At 55.0% G+C, this 27,601-nt stretch overlaps 1 protein-coding gene across 4 annotated transcripts; it reads left to right on the plus strand.

Moving 5' to 3' along the window:
• On the plus strand, positions 1,849–24,168 carry CACNB1 (calcium voltage-gated channel auxiliary subunit beta 1). 4 transcript variants are annotated; one of them, XM_003482997.4, is made up of 14 exons: positions 1,858–2,140; positions 4,524–4,610; positions 7,612–7,731; positions 10,501–10,623; positions 11,198–11,334; positions 11,568–11,644; positions 13,219–13,238; positions 13,504–13,584; positions 14,035–14,093; positions 14,295–14,404; positions 14,568–14,719; positions 19,827–19,922; positions 20,352–20,537; positions 22,262–24,168. In XM_003482997.4, the coding sequence occupies exons 1-14, from the start codon at positions 2,057–2,059 to the stop codon at positions 22,724–22,726; spliced, it is 1,797 nt and encodes a 598-aa protein (XP_003483045.1). In that variant the 5' UTR covers positions 1,858–2,056; the 3' UTR covers positions 22,727–24,168. The 4 variants fall into 4 exon arrangements, with proteins under 4 accessions (XP_013835339.1, XP_003483045.1, XP_005653996.1 ...); XM_005653939.3 differs by lacking the exon at positions 13,219–13,238 and adding an exon at positions 12,048–12,202 and having other exon boundaries at positions 1,859–2,140; positions 22,262–24,159; XM_013979885.2 differs by lacking the exons at positions 13,219–13,238; positions 22,262–24,168 and adding an exon at positions 12,048–12,202 and having other exon boundaries at positions 1,849–2,140; positions 20,352–20,755.

The raw sequence follows: 27,601 nt of genomic DNA on the forward strand, positions 1-27,601 counted from the left end.
CTTCAGCTGATAACCCCGTATCTATCATCTGAACTTTCCTGGCTGCTAAATAGAGCTTAGAAGATCAAAGAGAGGGAAGGAAAGCAAAATTTATGCCCCTTTCTCACAACAACGCAATTAGTGTCATGGTCATTTTACAGCTGACTGAAGTAGCAGAGATTGAAAATTCAGGTCCTTCTTTTTTTTTTTTTTTTTGTCTTTTTTTTTTGTTTTGCTATTTCTTGGGCCGCTCCCGCGGCATATGGAGGTTCCCCGGCTAGGGGTCCAATCGGAGCTGTAGTCCCCGGCTTACGCCAGAGCCACAGCAACGCGAGATCCGAGCCGCGTCTGCGACCTACACCACAGGTCACGGCAACGCCGGATCGTTAACCCACTGAGCAGGGCAGGGACCGAACCCACAACCTCATGGTTCCTAGTCGGATTCGTTAACCACTGCGCCACGACGGGAACTCCCAGGTCCTTCTGATTAAAAACCCCATGAGTTCTTTCATGCCAGGCTTGCTTGTGCACAGGGGAAGATGGGAGCCCTGCTCAGAGATGGATCTGTTCATGGAACAATGCTAATATGCTTCATCTTCACTCTAGGTCAAGGTGATGTGACCAGAGAAACGACTAAGGCTGGCCATCACTTGTTGCAGAACCCAGGGTGAGGAGTAGTCAGAGTATTCCACAGCCTCCCCTCCAGCAGAAGACAGCAGGTTGGTTTGTTTTAGGTTCCCTGAACCTAGGCAATTCTCTCTTCTACTCATCTCTCCTCTTGCGGAGCAGGGGAAAGGGTAGAGTAGGGAGGTAACAGGTCCTCCTGTTATGACTGACAGCTGCACAGCACCTTACAGCGTCTCCAAACATCCCAGCAACTCATCATTTAATTTCATTCTCCTTCCTCCCAATAATCCCAAGCGACAAAGTACCAGCAAACCCATTTTACAGAGGTGTGCTCATTTGCCCAGGCCCACGCCCCTGGAAAGCACCTCAGCCAAATTGTTACTAAGGTCTCTTGCCAGAATCCCCTACTCCTTTTCTCTCCACAAATCATGGGAAGTGGGTCCAGGCTTTGGACATCTGTCCCCAGATCAAGGATGAAGTGGGAGGGGGAAGGATGAAGCAGGAGCAGTTCTAGGTCAAAGGTCATTAGAAGTGATTTTTCGCCCGCCTTGTCTCTCAGCTCCACATGCCTTCCTACTCTTTGCTCTCTTCCGAGGAACACAGACCTCACTCGGGCCCAGCCCTGGCCTTTTGGAAGGGCCTGTGGGGACATTAGCGCTAGAGTAATAGGACTCCTGGGGTCCCTGGTATCTGCTCTGTCTCTACTGAGACTCCCTTTGCAATCCCGACCCAGCGTCTGCTTCCAGCCGGCCTGCACCACCATGTTGGCGAGGGAGGGGCCTTTCTGTTTGGTTTCAAGGCGGCCTGAGACCACGATGGGGAGAAAGGAGTTAAAGCCAGGTCCCAGGATCACCAGGGCGGGGAAGTTCCGGTAGCCCAAGCTGAGAGTGGAATGGGGAGACCCGCTAGGAAGAGCGGTTTGGGACGCAAGGGGGGGCGGTGCCAGCCATGCTCATCCGCGCTTCGGCTCCATCCGCGCTAGGCATCCACGGGTAAACCGTACCCCCCGCCCGCAGCCCCTGAGCGGGTTTCTAATCCTCCCCCTCCCAACCCCCCCAGAATGGACCACCCTCGCCCTAGGCCGCTCGGAGGCCAGCGCTCGCCGGCGAGCCGTGCGATCCTCCCGCCGCCCTCCCATTGTCTGCGCGGAGCCGGCGGAGGGGCTGCGAGGGGCGGGGCCGGGGCCGGCGGAGGGAGGGGGAAGGGAGGGGCGGGTGGGAGCGGAGGGGGCGGGGGGAGATGCTGAGCCTTCAGGGGCGGAGGAGGCGGCGGCGGCAGAGGAGAGAGCGGGAGGAGGGAGAGAAGGCAGGAAGAGGGCAACCGAAGGCCGGGCCAGGTGGCTGGACCGGGTGCCGGCTGCGCTGCGCTGCTCTCGGTTCCGACGGCCTCTCTCATGCGTTGAGGGCGCCCGGCTGGGCCGGGCCAGCGGCCGGAGGGGAGGCTCCTCTCCATGGTCCAGAAGACCAGCATGTCCCGGGGCCCTTACCCATCCTCCCAGGAGATCCCCATGGAGGTCTTCGACCCCAGCCCACAGGTGAGGCGTGGTGGCCGGGCTCGAGGGAAGGGGGCCGCTCTGGGGGACCTTGCGGGGTCGGATCGAGGCGGGCCGGGGAGCAAGGGGTTATACGCCTGGTGTGGAGGGGAGAGGGCTGCGCGCCCCCCATTCCTGCAGGTGAATGATTGATGGGCGCTTGGCCCGGAGTTGTGCTGCGGTCTTGCGGAGCAGGGAGGGGACAGTTGGACCGCCTGTCACCCTTGCCTCCTCGTCTCCCCCGCGTCAGGGTCTCTGCTGCTTGGGTACCGGCTCCAGTGGGTTGAGAGTGTGGTGCTGGCGAGGGGCTCCGGGGGTTGAGTTGAGAGAGACTAGCTCCGGCAAAGGGGGCGACGCAGAGCACGCTCAGGGGCGCCGGGCGGGTGTGGGTGGGGCGGGGGTGGCACTGGGAGATGGCCGAGGCGGTGGTCAGAGGGCGGTGCCAACAGGCCTTCAGAGCCGCAGACACTGGCCCTTGAGGATAAGGCCAGGCCCCCGTTCCAGCCACTTCTGCTCCACAGCTAGATTGGCTTCCCTCCCCCAACACTCACGTTCTCCCTCCTCCACCCCATCCCCCCAGCCCCGGAAAACGCCTCCAAAGTTTGGAAAGTTGGATGGATGCCAACTCACTGTCCTGGAGGGAAGAAACTGTGTTACCTGGGGGAATGGGGGGTGGTGTCTGCCGCCCCCCCCCACTCACTTTTCCTATGCTCCTGAGTTACCCCCTGGAAGGGGTATTCCTGGGTGTGGTGGGTGCCGGTGGAGTGACCAGCAGGGGCTAGAGTGGTCTTGCCAGGGGATTTCTCTAGGACACCGTCCTTTTCCAATCTGGCAACACCCCAAGGCTAGGAGAGCATTAACTCTTTTCTTGCTGTGGCCAGCCTGGAGCAGCTGTAGCCACCATGATAATGTGGTTGATGGGCACGTGGGGTGGGGGGGGTCAGGTCAGACCTAAAAATACCTCCTTTTTCCACCCTAGGCCCCTTGGAGCCTGGGAGGCAGCTGACTGGGGCCTTCCTTTCAGCTGTCCCTTGTCCCTCTGGGTGCCACTCCCTTTTCCTAGCCTGGGATGGTGGTGGTGGTGTGAAAGAGAGTCTGGGGCTTGCTGGGGGATCCTCTTACATTTGTTGGGATCCTCAGTCCTAGAGGGTGGTTGGATGTGTGGTTCGAGAGAAGGTGCTGGGAGAGAGGACCCTTGAAAGGTTCCCAAATGCCCTTCTCTCCCATCTGTCCATCCTCCTTCGTGTACTCAGGCCCAAGGAACCAGAGCCTCTAGTCGGGTCAGCTTCTTTGGCAAAGAAACTCTAGGATGGAAGGTGGGGACTGGGGCTTGGAGGGCCTGAGCCCTACTCCAGATTGGCTGGGGGCCAGTTGTGGATATGTGGGTTGGGGAGGGCAAAGATGCAGCCCCCTTTATAGGAGGCTTGGAAACATCTGACTCTGTGCCTGCTTGAGAGGTCCGGGCATGTCCACTCTACACAAGTGAGGTGCTCAGCCAGTAGGACTGAGCCAGGCTTCCCTGAGGGCCTGTGGGGGCCGGGTCCTAGGCTCATTTCGGGGGCAGGGCCTAGAGGCATTTAGATTGGTATTGAGGTGGATATCATGGGGTCAGGATGTGGGCAGGGGCTGGGGGGTTAGAGGGCTTGATCCATCATGCCCTCTTGGGAAGAGGTATGATCACTGTGATTGTGAGAAAGGGGGCTGAGAAAAACTCCTGTCACCATGGGTGGGGGGCTAAATCCACCCCACTGGCTCAGGATTGGGGTTAGATGTTTACTTTCCAAATACAGTTCCACACTCCCTCCCCTCCCCCTGGGAATCCAGTCTGGGGTCTCCAAGAGCTGAGAGCGCCAACTCCCCTCCCCACTCTGCAAAAAACAAGGCAAGAGTTGGGCCCTGGGGAAAGGCACACTGGGCCTGGGTTGGTGATTCCTCTTCTCTCTGGGGCCACAGGCACGCTCAGCCCCCCTCTGCTCCAGCTGAGGTGGGGGGGGACTTTCCCTGGGCTCCCTCCGCACCCCCAGCACTGCAGGCAGCCTCTCCCTTCCCCCTGAGGCCTCTGCAGCCTGCCCAGCATCTTAATTAGCTTTGCTGCCTAATGAGCCTCCAGCTTCTCAGCGCCTCCCCCTTCCCAACCTCTCTGGCTCGGTTTGGGGGTTTCTTGTGCGCTTCCTAGGGTTCTCTTGCACTGCCCCCCACCCCATGGCTGTGGTCTGGGCCCTCCCTCCCCCTCGGGCTGTACCATCTCTGGAAGAAGGTGGAGGGGCGGCCTGTTCAGATCAGGGAATGATATTTCCAAGGCTTGGCTGTGGTTCTGGGCCTGATGGGCTGAGGGTTGGGAAAGGGCCTTTCTGATTCTACTCTTGTCCCTTCCCGGCATCTCCAGGGCAAATACAGCAAGAGGAAAGGGCGGTTCAAAAGGTCGGATGGGAGCACGTCCTCGGACACAACATCCAACAGCTTTGTCCGCCAGGTAACGGGGCGACTGGGCTGCGAGGAGGGAGGTGGCTGGTTGGTGGAGACCAGGATTGGTGAGCTGGGTCTGAAGCTTTCTCCAGGCACCCTCCCCCATGTCGTTTGTCACCTGCTAGGAACCCCGCCCCATCCTCCTTCCACCCCATGACCTCCTCTGCATATACTGTCAGCTGCACCCACTCCCTCAGCCCCCGCCCAGCCCCTCCCCCAGCACCGGGCACCAGCCCCTGCTGCCTGCCTGCCTGCCTGCCTGCCTGCCTGCCTGCGTCATCTCATTCAGGGACAGCCTGGCCTGCCTCCCTCTAAGCTTGCTTCGGGCTGTCACCCACTCCCCCTGCCGGCTGTCTCCTTCCACAGCCTCCCCCAGGATCTGTGACAGCGTAGGGTAGAGGCAGGTCCTAAGACATGAGGAGCCAGGACCTTTGGGTGCCTGGAGCCCTGAGTAGGTCTGGATCAGGGCAACACCCTCCTCACATCCAGAGGCGACTGTTCTTTAATATGCAGAGAGAAAGTGTGTTGAGGGAGGTAGAGGGGGACTGGAGGAAGTTGATTTTAGAGAGGACTTTAGCCCAGCACCCCTGACGGAAGGTGGAAGGCGGCGGCAGGGGTGGGGTAACTGCGTAGCTTTCTAGGGTCTTTTGCTCTCAGTCAGGAGGATGCCAATTCTCATCTCTGTTCTAACTCTCAACCCCAGGCCATCTCAGGCTTAGGGAGAAGCAATGAGAGGGAGCCATGTGGTTGCTATGACGACGGAGCATCTCAACAAAGCCTGGTACCCAAAAAAGGCGAGAGGGGCTTAGGATCAGATGAGGAAAGGCATCTATTGAAGAACAAAAAATGGGCAGGCGTGTGAGGGAAGAGGACAGTAAGGAAGTCAGCCCCCCGGGGCCAGGAGAGAGAAGGTGCTGTCAGGCTGATCCATGGCAGATTGGAACGAGGCCCTTCTTGTTAATTCTTCCGTCTCCATAACACGTGGCACATGTGAGCCCAAGCTTGACTTGAGAGTGTCAGGAAGGGGCCGTTCATCCCAGCATCTCCTAAGTACACAAACAAACAGGAAGTCCTTTCTTGGACCGTTCCCTCATCCCTCGTGCTGCAGGCCTGGGCCAGGGCTAGGAAGAATGAAATTGTGCTCAGCGGAGCCCCCCTGGACGGAAAAGTGCCTCATTCCTCCAGGGTTTGCCAACTCAGGGCATCAGGCCCCAGCCTCCAGTCCTTCCTCCTCTCGGCTCCCCAGCTCTGACCCCCAGGAGGTGGCAGGGAGAGGGGGGGCAGTCCTTGCCACATCTCTGAGCTAAATATACCCCAGCAGTTTGCACATGTAGCAACTCTGCTTGTAACCTGAGCCCCCTGGGGGAACGGGCCCATTTGGGCCACCCCCTAGGCCAGCAGGGCCAGGCACTGAGGGCGCGGGGATGGAGGCGCCCCACCACCAGACCCTCGTAGTGGTGAGCAGGGCATGGGGCAGGGGAGGGGTTGGGGGGTGGCCCCTCCAGAAAGCTGGTGGGGGGCCTTCACTGCAGCCTATCTCCTTGCCTCTTCACTGTCTCCTTGTCTCCCGCCATTTCTGTGTGTGTGTGTGTGTGTGTGTGTGTGTGTCTGTGTTGGGGTCAGTAAGGGCCTCTCTGCCACTCCTTCTCTGGGGCTGTTTCTCTGGCTCTCCCAGTGTCCGCCTCCCTGACTCTCAGTGCTCCCTTCTGGTGGGGTGGGGAGGCGACGATTAACCGCTTTCCATTCTCTTTCCTTTGTGTCTCTTTTCCAGCTTCTAGGAGCCAGCCCACCCCCCTCCCCCCTCCCCCTCCATTTTCATGATTTGGCCCCAAAGGGGATGGGCAGCTGCACTTAGCTCACTGGGTGCTCTGGGAAAGTGGGCCTTGTCTCTCTTCCCCAGGTTCCCGCCGCCCCAAGCCCTTGGGCATCCCTGGCCCGGTGGCCCTTTCATGTCCTCAAGAAAGACCTCCCCCCCGACCTTGGCAGGCTCGTTCTTTCTTCACGTCACCCCCTACCCTTTGTAGCGACCCCTCCCCACCTCACGGTCCCACAAATCCACACCTCCTGGCTTCTGCCCCCCATGTGCCCTCAGGGACCCAGACCCCGAGGGCGCCCCCCTGTATGCCTTCAGTCAGGCACACCAGGACATGCCACACACAGTGGAAATGGCACGTCCAAGCACATCCATGAATGAGCATGGGCTGTCACCCTATGGGTCTGGACAGGCTCTGTGTGTCTTACACATGTGCCTGCATCGCTGAGGGAGTTCCTTGTGCCCTGGGCTGGTCGGTGTGGTCGAGGCCAGCTTCCTGGCACAGTCGGACTTCTGAGTCTGCCTTAACCCTGGCAGCTGGCCGCCCTAGTATTGGGGAAAGGCCTGCTGTGTTCTTCTCTTAACTCCCCTCTTCTGCCTGTACCACCCCAGAAATCTTGGGTTCTTTTCTGTATCTGGTGAAAGCCTGAGGGCTGGGGCTCCCCTACTTCTGGCAGAGGCGGTAGGATTCTCTCTTCCCTCACCCTGGAGCAGAAGAGAGTGAAATTTTGTGTGGTCCTGTCGTAGGGAGTCCCTTGCTAACGGTGCAAGAAGCCCAGGCCCAGGCTGGTGGCTACAGCCCCTGGGAGGACTCCCTGGGCCTCTGCTGAGTCTGTCTCAGGCAGTGCTGGGGGCAGGGGAGGGAAGAAGGAGCGGGCAGTGGAGACTCGGCCCCTGGCGCTCTTCCCCTGCGCTGTGCCCCTATCAGGTTCCCACTCCTCCCTGGGCCCCCAGCAGCTGTCCTTGGACCTGCCATAATCCCCTGCTTGCCGCTGTCACCCTTCCTAGGGCCACAGTCTTCCGAGGGACCTGCAGACCTCACTCTCTGGCTCTTCCCAGCTCGTGCCGCCTTCTCCTAGCCCTTGTGACATTGTTCTGGGCTGGCTGGGGCTTGAGGTGTCCACGGTGGGTGCCTTCTGAGGCCCAGGAGCTGGGGAGGCAGCCTTGGCCCTGAGCTGGCCCTGTCTGTTTTCAGGGCTCAGCAGAGTCCTACACCAGCCGTCCGTCGGACTCCGATGTGTCTCTGGAGGAGGACCGGGAGGCCTTAAGGAAGGAGGCAGAGCGCCAGGCATTAGCCCAGCTTGAAAAGGCCAAGGTGAGAAAGATGAAAGGGGCTGTGCTGGCATTATTTCCCTTACCCCGTGCCATAGAGGCAGCCCAGATAGACCGAGGGTCACGTCTTGGCCCAGCCACTTCCTAGCTGGTGTACCCATAGGCTCAAATGTGTCTCTATCTTTCACCTGTAAAATGTGAGCTTTAATACCTGTCTCGTTATAAAGCATAATAAGTGCTTAATACTGTTTCTACACATACTAGGAGCTAAAATTTCCCATTCATTCCTGGAGTCAGACTTTCCTTCTGGGCTGACTCTTAAGCTGTGTGATCTTAGGCAAGTCACTTAACCTTTCTGATCTCTAGTCTCTTCATTAAAATGAAGATGGTGGGAGTTCCCATCATGCCTCAGTGGCAACGCACCTGGCTAGTATCTATGAGGATGCGGGTTCGATCCCTGGCCTCACGCAGGGTAAGGATCCGGTGGTGCATGAGCTGTGGTGTAGGTCACAGACATGACTCAGATCTGGTGCTGTTGTGGCTGCGATGTAGGTCAGTAGCTGCAGCTTGAATTTGACCCCTAGCCTGAGAACTTCCATATACTGTGGGTGTGGCCCTAAAAAAGACTAAATAAATAAATTAATTAATAAAATGAAGCCCTTCATAGGGTTTTGATGATAGATAAATGAGATAATGGATGTGAAACATATAAAACCTGGCACACAACATGGATGCAACTAGAGATTCTCATTCTAAGTGAAGTAAGTCAGAAAGAAAGACAAATACCATAAGATATCACTTGTATGTAGAATCTAAAATATGCCACAATGGGGAGTTCCTGTCGTGGCGCAGTGGTTAACGAATCCAACTAGGAACCATGAGGTTGTGGGTTCGATCCCTGGCCTTGCTCAGTGGGTTAAGGATCTGGTGTTGCTGTGACCTGTGGTGGAGGTCGCAGACACGGCTCGGATCCCGCATTGCTGTGGCTCTGGTGTAGGCCGTTGGCTGCAGATCCGATTCGACCCCTAGCCTGGGAACCTCCATATGCCATGGGAAGCGGCCCTAGAAAAGGCAAAAAGACTAGATAAATAAATAAATAATAAAATAAAATATAGCACAGTGGATTTCCCTTGGATTGTAAAAATGTAGCCCACCTAATCCTCAGGGCAGCCTTTTTGCCTGCCCGCTTGCATCTCTCATAAGTATCTCATCTTAATAAATGTATTTCTTGCCTATCAAAAAAAATATGGCACAAATCAACCTATCTACAACCTATCATAGAGAACAGACTCGTGGTTGCGAAAGTGGGAGAGAGGTGGGGGTGGGATGGATGGGGAGTTTGGGGTTGGTAGAATGGGTAAGCAATGAGGTCCTGCTGTACAGCCCAGGGAACTACATCCAATCACTTGTGATAGAACATGATGGAAAATAATATGAGAAAAAGAATGTATATATATGGATGATTGGGTTACCTTGCTATATAGCAGAAATTGACAGAACATTGTAAATCGACTATACTCTAATAAAAAAAGGAAGAAAAAAGAACATATACATACACATTGAAAAAAAATACCTGGCACTCTAAACAGTAGCGGCTATCATTATTATTACTGTTATTTATTCGTATTGTTATTCTTCCTTCTTGGTGTCGTTCTGGGCTCCTCCACCCCCTGTACTTGATCATTCCCTGATGCCCTCCTCTACCTTCAAAGGACTGAGTTCTAGTTTTTGCTTTCTTTTTGTTTTTTTAGGGCCGCACCAGAGGCATATGGAGGTTCCCAGGCTAGGGGTCGAATCAGAGCTGCCAGCCTACACCACAGCCACAGCCACAGCAACATCAGATCCGAGCCGCGTCTGCGACCTACACGGCAGCTCATGGCAACGCCGGGTCCTTAATCCACTGAGCGAGGGCAGGAATAGAACCTGCACCTTCATGGATGCTAGTTTGGTTTGTTTCCATGGCACCACAATGGGAATTTTTTGCTTTCTTTTTTTAATTGTGAAATTTAATATACACATAAAAAGCCATTCAGTATATGTTTTTCTTTCAAAAATTTTTCTTTTTAAATTTATTTATTTTTTGTCTTTTTGCCTTTTCTTGGGCCGCTCCCGCGGCATATGGGAGGTTCCTAGGCTAGGGGTCTAATCGGAGCTGTAGCTGCCGGCCTACACCAGAGCCATAGCAACGTGGGATCTGAGCTGTGTCTGCAACCTACACCACAGCTCACAGCAACGCCAGATCCTTAACCCACTGAGCGAGGCCAGGGATCGAACCCATGTCCTCATGAATGCTAGTCAGGTTCATTAACCACTGAGCCACGACGGGAACTCCTATTACAAGATTTTGAATATAGTTTCTTTTTTGGTCTTTTTTTTTTTTTTTTTTTTTTTTTTTTTGCCATTTCTTGGGCCGCTCCCGCGACATATGGAGGTTCCCAGGCTAGGAGTCCAATCGGAGCTGTAGCCCCCAGCCTACACTAGAGCCACAGCAACGAGGGATCCGAGCTGTGTCTGCAACCTACACCACAGCTCATGGCAACGCCGGATCCTTAACCCACTGAGCAAGGCCAGGGATCGAACCCGCAACCTCACGGTTCCTAGTCGGATTTGTTAACCATTGAGCCATGACGGGGACTCCTGAATATGGTTTCTTGTTCTGTATAGTAGGTCCTATCTATTTTATGTATGATAGTGTGTACAGTATATGTTTTAATAAGCAAGTTACCAAACAAACATCTCCATAATCACCACCCCAGTCAGGACGTTGTGCATCGTGTCGTGATTTAACCCTCTGGTTGTGGTCCTCCTCCAGACCAAGCCAGTGGCATTTGCTGTGAGGACAAATGTTGGCTACAACCCATCTCCAGGGGATGAGGTGCCTGTGCAGGGAGTGGCCATCACCTTCGAGCCCAAGGACTTCCTGCACATCAAAGAGGTGGGGAGAGACCACTTGGCATCTGGGGGGAGAGCAGGGTAGTGGGTGCTAGGAGAGGGGCAGCCAGAGCTCTGGTGGAATAGGACTTCTGAGCCAAGCAGAGCTGGGCTAAATCTGCTGTGTGACCTTAGACAAATCTTTCCACCTCTCTGAGCTTCAGATTTTTCATTGGTAGAACAGGATGGTGATGCCTAGGTCGCCCGGTTGTTGGGAGGGATTGCGACGAGACCTGTCAGCAGAGTGGCAGTGTGCCAGGCACAAGGAGGTGTCAGCATTTCCTTCTCTCCCTGCCTTTCCAGGGTAGAGCTGGCACACGTGGGGAGGAAGGTCTCTCAGGGCAGGGACGTGCTTGGGGACAGGGTGGTCCGTGGCACACGAGGATGCTGGTTCCAGAGGAGCCTGAGAATTGGGGGCTGTACTCAGAGGCTGGAGCCAGGCCTGGGCTCTTTGAGGGTGCTACCCCCTGGGCAGGGTAGGCAAGGCGGGGGATGCGGTCCCTTGAAGCTGGCTGCTGGCTGGTACCTCTCATGTCCCTCTTGGTCTCTCCCACCCCACCTGCTGTTGTTGTTTGCAGAAATACAATAACGACTGGTGGATCGGGCGGCTGGTGAAGGAGGGCTGTGAGGTCGGCTTCATCCCCAGCCCTGTCAAACTGGACAGCCTGCGCCTGCTGCAGGAACAGAAGCTGCGCCAGAACCGCCTCAGCTCCAGGTGTCCGGCTGGGGGGCAGGGCGCCCCCACCCCCGGGAGAGGCTGTCTAGCCAGGAGTGGGCCCCAAGGGTTGACCCGCTGCCCTGAGGACAAAGAGCTGCCTGTGGCATCACCAGTGGAGCTGGAGAATCCCTGGGGTGGGGCTGGGGGCTGGGGCGGGAGAGAGAATCAGAGCCCCCACCCTCCCGCCTACCTCTCTGCTCACGGCTCCATTTGCCTCTCTGCCCACACAGCAAATCAGGTGACAACTCCAGCTCCAGTCTGGGAGATGTGGTGACTGGCACCCGCCGCCCCACGCCCCCTGTCAGTGGTAAGAGCTGCCGTCACCCCACGGGGTGGGATGGAGCTCCTGGGCGGGCTGGTCTCCCCACGGCCTGTCCCCTCCTTTCCCTGCGGTAGGGAGCACCCCGATCCTGTGACCTCCAAACACATCCAGTGGTCCCCCCTCCCTGAAGAGCAGGACACCCCACAAGCTGGGCCTGGCAGCGCCCATTCGCTCATGACTCTGCTCCCCATTTCTTTGGTAGTGCCATCTCTCTGCCTGCCTCCCCTCCCCCCACCCCCCATTCATTTCTCCCAGTCCTGTTCCATTCACCTCTTCTTCTTTCTTTTTTCCCCATCCCACCCCTGCGTTCTGTACTTGTGTCTCCATGTCCATCTCACTCCTCCCCACCTCGCCTCCTTCCTCCCTCAATCCTGACTCTCCGGTCCAGGTAACGAAATGACTAACTTAGCCTTTGAACTAGACCCCCTAGAGTTAGAGGATGAGGAAGCAGAGCTTGGCGAGCAGAGCGGCTCGGCCAAGACTAGTGTTAGCAGTGTCACCACCCCGCCACCCCACGGCACACGCATCCCCTTCTTCAAGAAGGTAATTCTCGCTGGGCTCTTGCAAGAGGGGAGGCCAGGGCCCAGCTCTTTGGCGGGGTGGGACTAGGGGGCTGGGATGGATTTAGATGTGGTACCCGCCCGATTCGGTGGGGATCAGGCCTTTCCTCCGAGGAGTGGCACTGAGAACGGGCACATTGGGGAGTTCCCGTTATGGCGCAGCAGACACGAATCCGACTAGGAACCATGGGGTTGCGGGTTTGATCCCTGACTTGGCTCAGTGGGTTAAAGATCTGGTGTTGCTGTGGCTGTGGTGTAGGCTGGCAGCTGTAGCTCCGATTGGACCCCTATCCTGGGAACCTCCATAAGAGAAAAAAAGAATGGGCACATCTGTCTCCACACACAACCCCACCAGGCTAACTTCCTCAGGTGGGCTGGTTCTTGTGATGGAGGCACCCCTTCTCTTGGAAGGCTGCTCCCGCCCCCCCAGCTGAAAGCAGGGTCTGGTGGTGACACAACCTGACCTTTCCCTGACTACCAGTGGGATAGACCATGGGTGCCCACACCCCCGCAGGTGAAGGGGGAAAGCTGAATGGGGACCCTTCTTTGCCCTTCACAGACTCCATGGGGCCAGGGTGGGCACATGGAGATCACCTGGCTGCAGAGCAAGACAGTTAAGGGAACCCTTAAAATGGGCAGGCTGGCTTGCACTGGGGCCAGGAGATGGGCACCAACCTAGGGGCCGTCACTCCTCCCAGCTCTTTCCTAAGACCCAGGAAGGGGGCAGAGGAAGTCTGAATAGTCCCACGTTCACTGGACTGGCTCTCAGTCCCACTCCCAGCCCTGATCCAGGGCCATCCCTGACTCCCCTTGGCATGGGGTCCCGTCGCCTCTCTCTGGCTCTGTCTGTCACTAACACGCATGCCCTGTTATCTCTCCTCGTCTGCCCGCTCTCCCTCCCCCTCTTGTCCTGGCTCCTCCCTTGACCTCTGCCCCGGCCTGGGTACCCTCCCTTTTCTCCCCCCAACCCCCGCCCCTCTTGGCAATCTCTGGACACAGCCAAACAGAAGCAGAAGTCGGTGAGTATCACAGCTTTCTGTGTCCCCCCCTCCCACCCCCGGGATGAGCTAGGGGGACCTTCTAACACCCATCCCCTTATCTGCCCCCTATTTCCCCCACCCGTCCTGGTTCTCCTTCGCCGTAGCTCCCCACCACCACCCTGATCCCCACATCTGGGCTTTGGGACCAGGGGGAGGAAAGGATGCATGGGGGAGCCTGGAGGTGGGGGAAGAAGGGCTAATGCCATCTCCACTCTGGGGTTTCCCCTCCCTGCTTCCCCCCCAGACAGAGCATGTACCCCCCTATGACGTGGTACCTTCCATGAGGCCCATCATCCTGGTGGGACCGTCGCTCAAGGGCTATGAGGTAGGAGCCCCTAGAGGGGAGCGGACTCAGGGGGGCCCAGACCTCCAGAGAGACTCCATAGAAATGTCTTTGGGTCCCAGAGAGACCCCCCAGCAGGGCCCTTCAGGGTTTCCTCCCCAGAGGGCTACAGACCTTCGGAGACCCCCAGGGGGCCCCAACCCACAGGGAGACCCACTCAAAAGGGTCTAGTCCTCTCAAACCCACCTGCCCCCCCCTCCCCCGCTGCCCCCGAAAAGTCCTCCCAGAGATCTCACCTTAAAGGACCTTTGGAATCAGAGACCCCAGCGGAGGCCCCGCAGAATCAGATGGAGCCCCCTCCACCCAACAGGGACCGATTCATCTCAGGGATTTAAGAAGCAAATGGAACATCAGGGGGAAGATACCCAGCAGTCCACCCTTCCCGAGGGGCTTTAAACACCTGACTCCTCCCCCCCCACCCCCCAACCTCAGGTTACAGACATGATGCAGAAAGCTTTATTTGACTTCTTGAAGCATCGGTTTGATGGCAGGTAAGACCCCGGGAGGTGGCTCTCCACGCCCAGCAGGGTTTCGCTGCTGCCGAGGATGGGCAGGGTGGCCGGAACGACAGTCCTGGAACACCTGGACTGAGGGAAAAGGGGGCAGGCCTGGAGCCTGGGGAACAGACAGGGCATTCTAGCCCCCCCCCCTCCCGGCCCCTGACTCTCCCCCCCCCGTTCCCCCACCCCCAGGATCTCCATCACTCGCGTGACGGCAGACATTTCCCTGGCTAAGCGCTCGGTCCTCAACAACCCCAGCAAACACATCATCATCGAGCGCTCCAACACACGCTCCAGCCTGGGTGAGCCCACCCCTTAGCTCCGTGGCCCAGCCCTGCTCTGGGGCCGGATGTGGGAAGGAGGGAGGAGAGGGGGCATCTCCGGAAGGGTTCTTTCCCCAGCCGCCTCCGCGGAGGCCCTCTTACATTTCCCCCTTCCCCCACGCCGCCGCTCCTGCTCCCGCAGCCGAGGTTCAGAGCGAGATCGAGCGAATCTTCGAGCTGGCCCGGACCCTTCAGTTGGTTGCTCTGGATGCCGACACCATCAACCACCCAGCCCAGCTCTCCAAGACCTCACTGGCCCCCATCATTGTTTACATCAAGATCACCTCTCCCAAGGTGGGTGCAGGAGGCTGACCCCAAGGCGGACAGGCGCGCTCTGGCTGGGCTGCCTGGGTTAAACCCCAGGTGCTCCTTCCTAATGGTGTGACTCAATCCCTTCAAGCCTTAGTCCCCTTCTCTGCCACGCTCCATGGTTATGGATATTGGAAGAGGCATCCTGATGGGAACACCTAGCACTTAGCAGAGGGCCTGGGATCACGTACCTCATCATGTATTAACTATTATAAATATAATTATTAGGGTCATTCAGGGTAGTCCCCTGTCTCTGCTTTGATTGGCTTCCCAACCTGAGGCTAGAAAACAGAAGGAATTCTGTTCTTTTTGTTTCGTTTTGTTTTTGTTTTCCCCAGTCTCACCTAGCTACTTGGGAATAGACCTTTCTCGTCTTTTTGATTTCAGCCGTTTTTGCTGCATTGTCCTCATTTAAGGCTTGGTAAAGGTGAAGTTGGTAGGAAGGCTGATTTGCTTGTTCGTCATAGAGCAGCTATGTCTTCAGTGTTCCATCCGAGACATTAGTGGGGGTTTGAGAAACGTGGAGGAGGAGTTGAGGTGAAGGATTTGAAGTTAGAAGACAGCATGGGGGAGTTCCCTGGAGGCTCAGTGGGTTAAGGAGCTGGCAGTTGCCACTGCTGTGGTGCAGGTTCAGTCCATGGCCTGGGATCTTCTGCATGTGGGAACAACCAAAAAAAAAAGACCGTATGGGGTTCAAATCGTAGCTCTGATTGATTGGCTTATTTTTAATTAACTAAATTTCTTTGTTGGTTTTTTGGGTTGTATTTTATTAAGCTGGGATCTTGAGAAGATTATTTAGCTTTTGCACCTCGGTTTCTTCACCTTCAAAATGGGAATTATAATCCCTCTTTTATGTTATTATTGGGAAGATTGGAAGTAACAATGTAAAGAACCCACAATTCTGGAGTTCCTGTCGTGGCGCAGTGGTTAACCAATCCGACTAGGAACCATGAGGTTGCGGGTTCGATCCCTGCTCTTGCTCAGTGGGTCAAGGATCTGGTGTTGCCGTGACCTGTGGTGGAGGTCGCAGACACGGCTCGGATCCCGAGTTGCTGTGGCTCTGGCGTAGGCAGGTGGCTACAGCTCCGATTAGACCCCTAGCCTGGGAACCTCCATATGCCATGGGCCCTAGAAAAGGCAAAAAGACAAAAAAAAAAGAACCCACAGTTTTGTCTGGTTCACAAAAGCAACCAGGGCTGGTAACTGTTATCATCTCACTCTAGCACCCTATGGGCTGAGCATCCAATTCCTTCACCTTTCTGAGTCCTATGTTTCTAATGAGCATAAAGAGGATGGCGGGATGTAAGTACTTCCTGGGATGGTGGAAAGGATCAGATGAGATAATGGATGCAAAACACTCTGCGAACTAGAAAGTAACAGACACGTCTATTTCCCTCCCTGAGCACTCACCGAGGCTCAGGGTGGGGACAGGAGCCAGCTGGCCTGAGGTAATGTACCAGTGCTGCCACTTACCAGCTCTGGGCACCTCTGGCGAGTCACCTAACTTCTCCAGGCCTTGATTTTCTCATTTGCAAAATAGGGATCCTCATCAAGTGGTGCTTGTGAAGATTAAATAGACATTTTTTTTTTTTTTCTTTTTAGGGCTGCACCCAGGGCATGTGGAAGTTCCCAGACTAGGGGTCGAATCAGAGCTACAGCTGCCAGCCCACACCACAGCAATGCCAGATCTGAGCCTCGTCTGCCGTCTACACCACAGCTTATGGCAACGCTGGGTCCTCAACCCACTGAACAAGGCCAGGGATCAAACCCACAACCTCACTGTCTTAGTCAGATTCGTTTCCGCTGCGCCATGACAGGAACTTCTAAATAAACAAATTAACCGTGCAAAGTGCCTGGCATCTACGAAACACGATATCTATTCTATTTTTTTTTAAGATTTTTATCTTAGGGAGTTCTGTTGTGGCTCAGTGGTAACGAACCCGACTAGTATCCATGAGAATGCGGGTTTTTTTTTTGTCTTTTTTTTTTTGCTATTTCTTGGGCCGAAACCGCGGCATATGGAGGTTCCCAGGCTAGGGGTCGAATCAGAGCTGTAGCCACTAGCCTACACCAGAGCCACAGCAACACGGGATCTGAGCCGCTTCTGCAACCTACACCACAGCTCACGGCAACGCCAGACTGTTAACCCACTGAGCAAGGGCAGGGACCGAACCCGTAACCTCATGGTTCCTAGTCGGATTCGTTAACCACTGCGCCACGACGGGAACTCCGAGAATGCGGGTTTGATCCCTGGCTTCACTCAGTGGGTTAGGGATCCAGCATGGCTGTGAGCTGTGGTGTAGGTCGCAAACACAACTTGGATGCTGGGTTGCTGTGGCTGTGGGGTAGGCCAGCAGCTGCAACTCCAATTCAACCCCTAGCCTGGGCACTTCCATATGCCACGGATGCAGCCCAAAAAAAGAAAAAAAAAAGATTTTTTATCTTGAAAGAATTTCACTTACAGAAAATTGCAAGATTTGTACAAAGGACTCTCAGTCTTTGAATACCCTTCACTCAGATTCACTAATGTTTTTTAATGTTTTTAACTTTATTGAAATAAAGTTCATATGCCATTCAATTCAGCCATTTAAAATGCATAATTTATTTCAGACTCACTAATTTTGAGCATTTTGCTACATTTACTTTATGTATTATTGTGGATATTTGTATTTATATATATGTATATTTTTTCATGAACCATTTGTAGATATCATATGCCTTTATCCCTAAATGTTTGAACATATATTTCTTTTTTTTTTTTTTTTTTTTGTCTTTTGTTCTTTTAGGGCCCCACCTCAGCACATGGAGGTTCCCAGGCTAGGGGGTCTAATTGGAGCTGTTGCTGCCGGCCTACACCACAGCCACAGCAACGCCAGATCTGAGCTGCGTCTGCGACTTACACCACAGCTCACAGCAATGCTGGATCCTTAACCCATCGAGCGAGGCCAGGGATCTGACCCCCAGCCTCATGGTTCCTAGTCAGATTCGTTTCCTCTGTGCCACGACGGGAACTCCTCAACATGTATTTCTTTTTTTTTTTTTTTTTTTTTTTTTGTGTGTGTGTCCTTTTGCCATTTCTTGGGCCGCTCCCGTGGCACATGGAGGTTCCCAGGCCAGGGGTCGAATCGGAGCTGTAGCCCATGGCCTACACCACAGCCACAGCAACTCGGGATCCAAGCTGCGTCTGCAACCTACACCACAGCTCACGGCAACGCCGGATCATTAACCCACTGAGCAAGGGCAGGGATTGAACCCACAACCTCATGGTTCCTAGTTGGATTTGTTAACCACTGCGCCACATAGAAACTCCTCAATATGTATTTCTTAAGAACAAAGACATTGGGAGTTCCTGCTGTGACACAGTGGGACAAGGTCATAACTGCAGCTTGGATTCTGTCCCTGGCCCAGGAACTCCCATATGTTGGGGTGTGGCTCCCCACCCCCCAAAAAAACCACACACAAAAAACAAGGACATTAACTTACGTAACCACAGTACAGTTGTCAAATTCAAGAAATCTTATCTAGGGATTTCCTGTCGTGGCGCAGCAGCACCGAATCTGATTAGTAACCATGAGGATGTGGGTTCCATCTCTGGCCTCACTCAGTGGATTAAGGATCTGGAGTTGCCATGAGCTGTGGTGTAGGTCACAGAAGCAGCTCGGATCTGGCGTTGCTGTGGCTGTGGCAGAAGCTGGCAGCTGCAGCTCTGATTTAACCCCTCGCCCAGGAACTTCCATCCATGTGCCTCAGGTGTGGCCCTAAAAAGAAAAAAAAAAAAAAAAAAAAGGAATCATATCTAAAATATAGTCCATCTTCAGTTTTTACCACTTGTCCCAGTAATGCCCCTTGTAGCTTCCCCTTCAATCCAGGATCCCATGTTGCATTTAGTTGTTATATCTCTTATTTGTTTATTTATTTATTTATGTGGCTGCGCCCACAGCAAGCAGAAGTTCTTAGGCCAGGGATTGAACCTAAGCCACAGCAGCAACCCAAGCCCCAGCAGTGACAATGCCGAGTCCTTAACCACTAGGCCACCAGGGAACTCCCTCTTTTATCCCTTTGGTAGTCTTTGTTTTTTTTTATTTTTAATTTTTTTGTCTTTTTGCCTTTTCTAAGGCCACTCCCATGGCATATGGAGATTCCCAGGCTAGGGGTCAAATCGGAGCTGTAGCCACCGGCGTACGCCAGAGCCGCAGCAATGCAGGATCCGAGCCACGTCTGCAGCCTACACCACATCTCACAGCAACGTCAGATCCCTAACCCACTAAGCAAGGCCAGGGATGGAACCTGCAACCTCATGGTTCCTAGTCAGATTCGTTAACTGCTGCGCCACGATGGGAACTCCTCCTTTGGTAGTCTTTAAGCTGTAACGGTTCCTCAGCCTTTCTTGGATTTTCATGACACTGACATTTTTAAAGAGATCACTTACTTTGTGGATTGCTCCTTGGTGTGGGTTTGTCTGATGTTTCCCCATGACTAGATTTAGGTTGTGCGTTTCGGGTAGGAATAGCACCATAGCTGTGTGTCCTTCTGCATGCGTTGCATCTGGGAACATAGGATGTCACTTAATTGTATCATTGGTGCTGTTGACTTTGATCACTGAGTTAAGGTTGTGGCTTTATGTTTAGCTATTATTATCATTATTATGTTATTATTGAGATGTGAAGAAGGATAGGGGCTGTATAATGGTCTTATTGTCAGGACTAAATGAATTGAGCGTGTAAAAAGCACGGAATAGTGGCAGTACATCATAGCAAGTGTCCCTGGAAAGGATGGCAGCTATTGTTAACATGGAGGGGAAGTTGGCCCAGAGAATGAAGCCTATAAAGGTGGTTAGAGGGGTTGGGAAGGAGAATCACTGCCCTTCATGCAGCCCCTGCTACACCTTCCCAGGGCAGGCTGGCATGAGACCCAGGAGAGAGTGGGGCCCTGTGTAGCATGGACACAGGGCTGGTGAGGTCATCTCTGAAGAGGTGGCCAGGGCTGAGGGTCCTGGAACATCCCCCGGCCCTGCGACAGTCTCTGCACAATGGCTCTCTGGCTCGGTGCATTGTGGGGTCCCTCTAGCTCCTCTTCTCCCCCCACGAACCAGGTACTTCAGAGGCTCATCAAGTCTCGAGGGAAGTCTCAGTCCAAACACCTCAATGTCCAAATAGCGGCCTCGGAGAAGCTGGCGCAGTGTCCCCCTGTGAGTGCTCAGACCCGGGGGAAGGGAAGGGGGGACGTTTGGGTTCTCCTGGTTTCCTCTGGCCTGCATGAGAGAGTGACCAGGAACACCTGGCCCGGGTCCTTAGGTGCAGACAGGTTTTCCGGGAAAAGCATACAGGACAAGCAGTTCAAGCCCTGGAAGCACCATCTCCTCTGTGGGGAGTTTAGCCCCCTTCCACGTCTTGGTTGCCTTATATCTAGAATGAGGGAGTAGGACTGTCTGAGTGCCAAGACCTTTTGTAATTCTGTCAATTTATATATCTGAGAGCACTCCACTTCCTGAACCTCCAGAGGTTTCTTTTTAACTTTGTCCTTCAACCCCTTGACTCCACCTACTGTCCCCAGGCCACACCCTCACCCCGACCACGCCCAGCTCATCCCAGCCCCGCCCTTAACCCCGCCTCCACAGGAAATGTTTGACATCATCCTGGACGAGAACCAATTGGAGGATGCCTGCGAGCACTTGGCCGAGTACTTGGAAGCCTATTGGAAGGCTACACACCCGCCCAGCAGCACTCCGCCCAATCCGCTGCTGAACCGCACCATGGCTACTGCAGCCCTGGCTGCCAGCCCTGCCCCTGTCTCCAACCTCCAGGTACAGGTGCTCACCTCACTCAGGAGGAATCTCAGCTTCTGGGGAGGGCTGGAGGCGTCGCAGCGGGCCAGGGCGGTGCCCCAGCAGCAGGAGCACACCATGTAGGGGCCCCGCCCAACCCCCCTCCCGCCCAGGGCTCAGAACTGGAGCCCCGGAGCGCAGGGAACATGGGGAAGGAAGGGAAGAGTTTTATTTTGTAAAAAATGTGGTGAGTGGCAGCTTCTGGTGTCTGTGGTTTTTGATGGGATTGGGGCTGGCTGGTGGTGCCTCCCTGGGCCTAGTTCCATAGGCTTACATCTGCTGCCTTGGGGGCTTTTGGATATGAGGCCTGATTGGGGGCCTTATAAGTGGAAGAAACAGAGGAAGACCGATATATTCATTCGCTAGACTCTACACTCATTTTAGACCCAACATAGGTCACACATTTTAGTTGCGACAGAACAAGGGCCTTCAGGCCCATGGAATCCACAGAGCAGGGCCATTAGAACCAGAGACTGCTCCTTCCTCCAGAGCCCCAGTCCCAGGAGGCTTCTGGGAAGGGACCCAAAATGAGTCATGTATGAGTTGATGCAAAACCTTCCGCCCTTCTCCCAGTTAAACCAGATTCTAGGAAAGACCCTTCCGTGGGTGCCTCTCCCAGTCTTGATCTCTTCCAGTGGGAGCCATGGCCTGTCTCTGAGGTCACACCATTAAGTACTGGGTTCTACATGAGAGCCAGAAGAAACCTGTGAAATCATTCTAGACCATTGCTTTTTAAACTAGTTTTCAGCAGCAGAGCCCATTTGTTTCTTGAATCTTATGTGGAAGCTCAGTATGTCGACAAGGCATCCTTGCTCTGCTCAGAGGGAGCTAGTGCCCTGGCCTCCACTTCACCTCCACAGGGACCCCTGGAGCACTCTGTGCCCTGTCTGCCTGGGAAGAGTTTGGCAACTGCTGCTCTAGTCAAAGCCCCATTACACCACCACAGAGAAGGGAGTCACTTGCTCAGGATCCCATAGCTTGAAGTGGCAGAGGATGGGACTAGAACCCAGGCTTCTTTGCACCCCACCCGGCATCCTCCATGGTGGCAGTGACCATCAGGTCACCTTCATATGGCGTTTGGTGCCGAGGACCTTGGGCCCTCTCATCATTGCCAGTGGGGCAGAGTGACCCATCAGCCTTCCCCAGCCTGCAGCGTTGAGTCTTTGTTGGGGGCAGGGGAGGGAGCCCATCAACCTCGGAGGCTCTCACCTGACTAGGGAATGGAGTAGGGGGAAGTGTGGGGTTCTGGAAGCTTGTGATCAGGGTTGGGCTGAAGGAGCTGGGATTAGTGAACAGGAGCTGAAATCCCCCCTTAGTATATCTGGGAAACTGAGGCAATGCTAACCCAATCAACCACTAACAAGTGGCAGTACTAATGAGCTGTTAATGACAGTTCACCTCAAGACCGCATTAACTCACTTCCTTGAGGAAGTGAGGACTGATTGTTCATGGGCTCTCTGCCATGGTTAGCAGGAGAGTTCCACACCCCCTCACACCTTAGGAAGGTTGGGCGCCCCCTGTCCTCATGGAGGAGCAAATGCCTTGAGTTCTGTCCCCGTTTGCTGGCTGCCCACCCCCTAGGACCAGCACCCTCCTTCGGCCAGGCTGGGTGTCATGGTGCCATCACTAACCTGCCTTGCTTTGTTGTGTTTCTCTTACCCCTGCCTGATCTGCATGGTGTGTGCCGTCTGTCTGCTAACCAGGGACCCTACCTTGCTTCCGGGGACCAGTCGCTGGAACGGGCCACCGGGGAGCACGCCAGCGTGCACGAGTACCCGGGAGAGCTGGGCCAGCCCCCAGGCCTTTACTCCAGCAGCCACCCGCCAGGCCGGGCGGGCACCCTGCGGGCACTGTCCCGCCAAGACACGTTTGATGCTGACACTCCTGGCAACCGAAACTCTGCCTACACGGAGCCGGGAGACTCGTGTGTGGACATGGAGACTGATCCCTCCGAGGGGCCAGGGCTTGGAGACCCTGCCGGGGGCAGTACCCCACCAGCCCGACAGGGATCCTGGGAGGACGAGGAAGAAGACTATGAAGAGGAGCTGCCCGACAACCGGAACCGCGGCCGGAATAAGGCCCGCTACTGCGCAGAGGGCGGGGGTCCGGTTCTGGGGCGCAACAAGAATGAGCTGGAGGGCTGGGGGCGGGGTGTCTACATCCGCTGAGAGGCAGGGGCCACGCAGCGGGAGGAAGGGCTCTGAGCCCAGGAGAGGGGAGGGGCGGAGGGGCGCAACCACTGGGGTTGTGTCTTGCCTCCAGGGGGCGCTGTCTCCCCCCTTCAGATGCCTTTGCTCAATGTTCGGGGTTTCTTTGGTGGTAGCATCCCATCCAGCTCCTGGGAGTCCCTCAAGCCTCAAGGGTAGGTTTTTACCTACCTACTGTGGATGGATGGGGGGATGCCCACCTTTCTGCAGTGTCCCCTTCCCCACCTCAGGGGGCTCTCTCCCCTCACCCAGAGAAAAGGTGCACTTCCTGAACTACCCCGGGCTCCAAATGAGGTGGCCCTTTCTTTTTCCAATCTGGAGTATTTGGGAAGGGTATGGGGGCTTTTCCTGGAGAAGGGAGACCACAAACTCTTTCTCATGAGGGCTCTCTTCCCTAAACCCCAGATCCAGGGTCCCTCACGGTGCCCCCCCCCCCGCTTCCTGGCAGCATTATCTGGGAGGTGAAAGCCACAGCATTGAAGCTATCTGCGGAGCTTGTCCTGGGCAGTGGTTTGGAGAGAAGCTGGCAGGCATCTGATGTAGTGCCCTGTACCTGCCCAGGACCTAGAACCCTGAGGAGGGGACAACCAGAGATGCTGCTACCTGCCCTATCACCTCCATGCCTCAGGCTTTGCCCCTCCCCCCAGGAATGAGCTTCGCCTACAGTATCCCTTGCCTGCTGCCATCCGAAGAGGGGGCCTCTCTGCATCTGAGCCCCCCGCCATCCCCTTGTCACCTGGATTTGGAGTCCATAGAACACTCCGATCCGCCTCATTTTGAAACCAAAAAAAAACCACAAAAAAACACCTGCTCTTTCACTCTCACCCTGAGGCCCCAGGGGGGAGGCCCTGTGCGTTGGTGCCCCAGAGGTAATGGCCACCACAGAGGTTACCTCGGGACCTCGGATCTCCCCTGGGGGGCTTGGCTGCTGCTGCTGCTGCTGCTGCTCTGTATTTGCCTCTTGTGATCCTGTCCTTTACCCATGCCCCCCCTCCCCCACCAAGGAGAGGCCTTGGTACTTCCTCTGCCCTGGAGTGTCCTTCTGCCTGGCATCCCCATAGCCCAGCAGCCCTGCCCCCGTCCCCCCCCCAGCACCCAGCTGGGCCAGAGAGAGCCGATTGTGCCAACGAGGACTGGGCCCTGCCCGGCTGCCCGCCTCAGGGATGGGCACTTCATGCCTGTCTCGCCACCTCCTGTGCCAATGTTGTCCCTCCCACCCCCCTCACCTGGGGGGTGGGGTGCAGCTTCCACTTACTGGTTAGAAGATACCACTGCCCAACCCTTCCCCTTCCCCATCTGGTGTCCTGTGCCCCCATCTGTCTGTCTGTCTGTCTGTACTCCCCTAGGAGAAGTATTTTGCCACATATAAAATTGCCGTCCTGTCCTTTGCGACCGCCTTCTGAGCCTGCTTCTTTGTTCCCGGCCACACGGCTGCCTAGGCCTGTGGAAGCTGCCCACAGGAAGGGGGCAGAGGGAAGGGGTGGGCGCAGGAGGAAGATGGCCCCTCACTTGTGCCACGGCTCTCTGATGCCTTACGGTCAAGCCCCACAGGAGCTGGCTGGCCAGGCCCGGCTCCACTCAGCCCCCAGCCCCCTGCCTGGCCCTTCTTCCAGGTAGGTAAAAGCCAGGGAAGGCAGGAAGCTGAGGCGGGGATGTGGGGTGTCTTGGGCGTCACTCCATGGGTGAGATCCAGACCCAGTTAGTACACTCACTGTCTTAGAGGCAGGGGCTTGTTTTTCTGCTCCTGCGGCCTCATCTGCGCCCTCCAAGCCTTGGGAGAGGGAGGGGATGAGCTTCCGGCTTCCTCCTCTGAGGCCCCCATAGACACCCCAGCGCTTGTAGGAGGGGAAGCGGTCTATTGCAGGGGTGGGAAGAGAATCGGGAACTCTTCCCTGTCCCAGGCAGAGAAAGGTCAAGAGAGAGAAGAAAGGTGGCCGTGCCTTCTGATGGTTATTACTGCTGTTGCCTGTACCCTGCCTCACACAGCACACACAAACCATTTCTCCACTCTCCTGGATCTTGTTTTTGGGGTGGTAAACCTGGAGGACTAGAGCGCCTGCCCAAAGTATGTGTGTGTGTGTGAGAGAGAGAGAGAAAGTTCCTGCTGTGGCTCAGTGGTAACAAACCCGGACTAGTGGGTTCTATTCTTGGCCTCTCTCAGGGAGAGAGAGATCTGGTGTTGCCGTGAGCTCCAATTCAATTGCTAGCCTGGGAACTTCCATATGTCACACCCCTAAAACAAACAAACAAAAACCCTAAAGTGTGTGTGTGTGTGTAGAGGGCAATAGACATCCAGACCCCCCCACAGAAGGGGTTAGTGAGCCCAGGAAAGAGGAACTGGGCAGGCCCACAAGTCAAGCGCCTGGCACCATCCATAGGGCGGTGATGGCAAAGCTAGCTCTGCTGGGACTGGAGCCCTGTCTGCCTCCCATTATAGTGCTCTTCCTACTGCCTTTCTGTCTGGTTTTTTTTTTTTTTTTTTTTTTTTTTTGCCTTTTTAGGGCTGCACCCTTGGCATGTGGAAGTTCCCAGGTGAGGGGTCTAATCGGAGCTGTAGCCACCGGCCTACGCCACAGCCACAGCAACGCAGAATCCAAGCCTCGTCTGTGACCCACACCACAGCTCACGGCAACGCCGGATCCTTAACCCAGTGAGCAAGGCCAGGGATCGAACCTGCAACCTCATGGTTCCTAGTCGGATTCGATTGCCGCTGCGCCATCATGGGAACTCCCCTACTGCCTTTCAATGGAGTCAGTCCTTCTTTTCCTTCTTTCCCATGTTTGTTCATTGAACAAATATTTAGGAGTTCCCGTCGTGGCTCAGTGGTTAACGAATCTGACTAGGAACCATGAGGTTTCGGGTTCGGTCCCTGCCCTTGCTCAGTGGGTTAAGGATCCGGCGTTGCCGTGAGCTGTGGTGTGGGTTGCAGACGCGGCTCGGATCCTGCATTGCAGTGGCTCTGGCTTAGGCCGGTGGCTACAGCTCCGATTGGACCCCTAGCCTGGGAACCTCCATATGCCGCGGGAGCGGCCCAAGAAGTGGCAAAAAAAAAAAAAAAAAAAAAAAATATATATATATATATATATATATATAGAGAGAGAGAGAGAGAGAGAGAGAGAGAGAGAGAGCGCACCTACTATATACTAGACACAAATCTAAGTGGAGCAATTCAGTACAGCATACCAAGCTCTCTGATGGGGGAAGCACTGGGTCCTAGGAGAACCTGGAAGATCAGGAGAGGCTTCCTGGAGGAGGTGAGGCGTGAGTGGAGCCTAGAAAGCTGGTTAGGAGTTAACCTGGGTGGGGAAGGAGGGGAATTGCTTCAGGCAGAGGTAGTAGGTGACATGACTGACACCACTGGGCAAAGTGTGCCAAGTGGTAAGAGAGGGGTCAGCAGGAGCAGGTCACGGTGGGCCCTGAGTCACATTAAGGAGTCTGGGCTTTGTTCTGAAGCTGGCGTGTAGAAATTGAAGGATTGCAGGCAGCGATGGCAAGAGTGCCTCGGTTGCAGTCTGGAGCTTAGATCTGAGAGTGGTCCAGCGTGGAAATGGCTGCTATACTCCAGGTGAGAGGTGAGGAGGGTTGCAGTGGGATGGGGAAGGAGGTGATTTTTTTTTTTTTGGTCTTTTTTTTTTAGGGCCACACCGGCGACACATGGGGGTTCCCAGGTTAGGGGTCTAATCAGAGCTGTAGCCGCCGGCCTACACCACAGCCACAGCCACAGCAATGCCAGATCTGAGTCTCATCTACAACCTACACCATGGCTCACGCAATGTGGGATCCTTAACCCACTGAGCGAGGCCAGGGATCCAACCCACAACCTCATGGTTCCTAGTCGGGTTTGTTTCCACTTTGCCAGGACGGGAACTCCTTTCTTTCTTTTTTTTTTTTTTTTCCCAAAACTTTTTTCTTAAAGTGTAGTTGATTTACAATGTTCCTTTAGTTTCCGCTGTACAGCAAAGTGACCCAGTCAGACATATATACACATTCTTTTTTTTTTTTTGTCTTTTTGCTATTTCTTGGGCCACTCCCGCGGCATATGGAGGTTCCCAGGCTAGGGGTTAAATCGGAGCTGTAGCCACCGGCCTACGCCAGAGCCACAGCAACTGGGGATCCGAGCCACGTCTGCAACCTACACCACAGCTCACGGCGACACCGGATCCTTAACCCACTGAGCGAGGCCAGGGAAGGAACCCGCAACCTCATGGTTCCTAGTTGGATTCGTTAACCACTGAGCCACAACGGGAACTCCTACATTCTTTTTTTTATACTATCTTCCATCATGTTCTCATGTCCAATAGATTGGACATAATTCCCTGTGCTGTACAGTAGGACCCCACTGCTTATCCTTGCTTATCTTTGTGTGTGTGTGTGTGTGTGTGTGTGTGTGTGTGTGTTTAGGGCCACACCCAGGGCATATGGAGGTTCCCAGGCTAGGGGTTCAATCAGAGCTGTAGCTGCCGGCCTACACCACAGCCACAGCAACACCGGAACCAAACAGCATCTGTGACCTACGCCACAGCTGGTGGCAACGCCAGATCCTTAACCCACTGAGCGAAGCCAGGGATTGAACCCGCGTCCTCATGGATACTCATGGGGTTCATTAACCACTGAGCCACGACAGGAACTCCTGCTTATCCATTCTAAATGTAATCGTTCGCATCTACCCACCCCAACCTCCCCACCCTTCCCCCGACATTTGCCCAGAACTTGCAGGCAGAGGCAAATCTAGGTGGGCTGGAGATGCTGAGAGATGAGGAGAGAGGTTTTCTTCCTCTTGGTAACAGAGACACAAGCCCTCAACCAACACACAGTGAACCCTTTGGTGGTTGGCAA

This window comes from Sus scrofa, chromosome 12 (genome assembly GCF_000003025.6).
Source record: "Sus scrofa isolate TJ Tabasco breed Duroc chromosome 12, Sscrofa11.1, whole genome shotgun sequence".
Classification (NCBI taxonomy): domain Eukaryota; kingdom Metazoa; phylum Chordata; class Mammalia; order Artiodactyla; family Suidae; genus Sus; species Sus scrofa.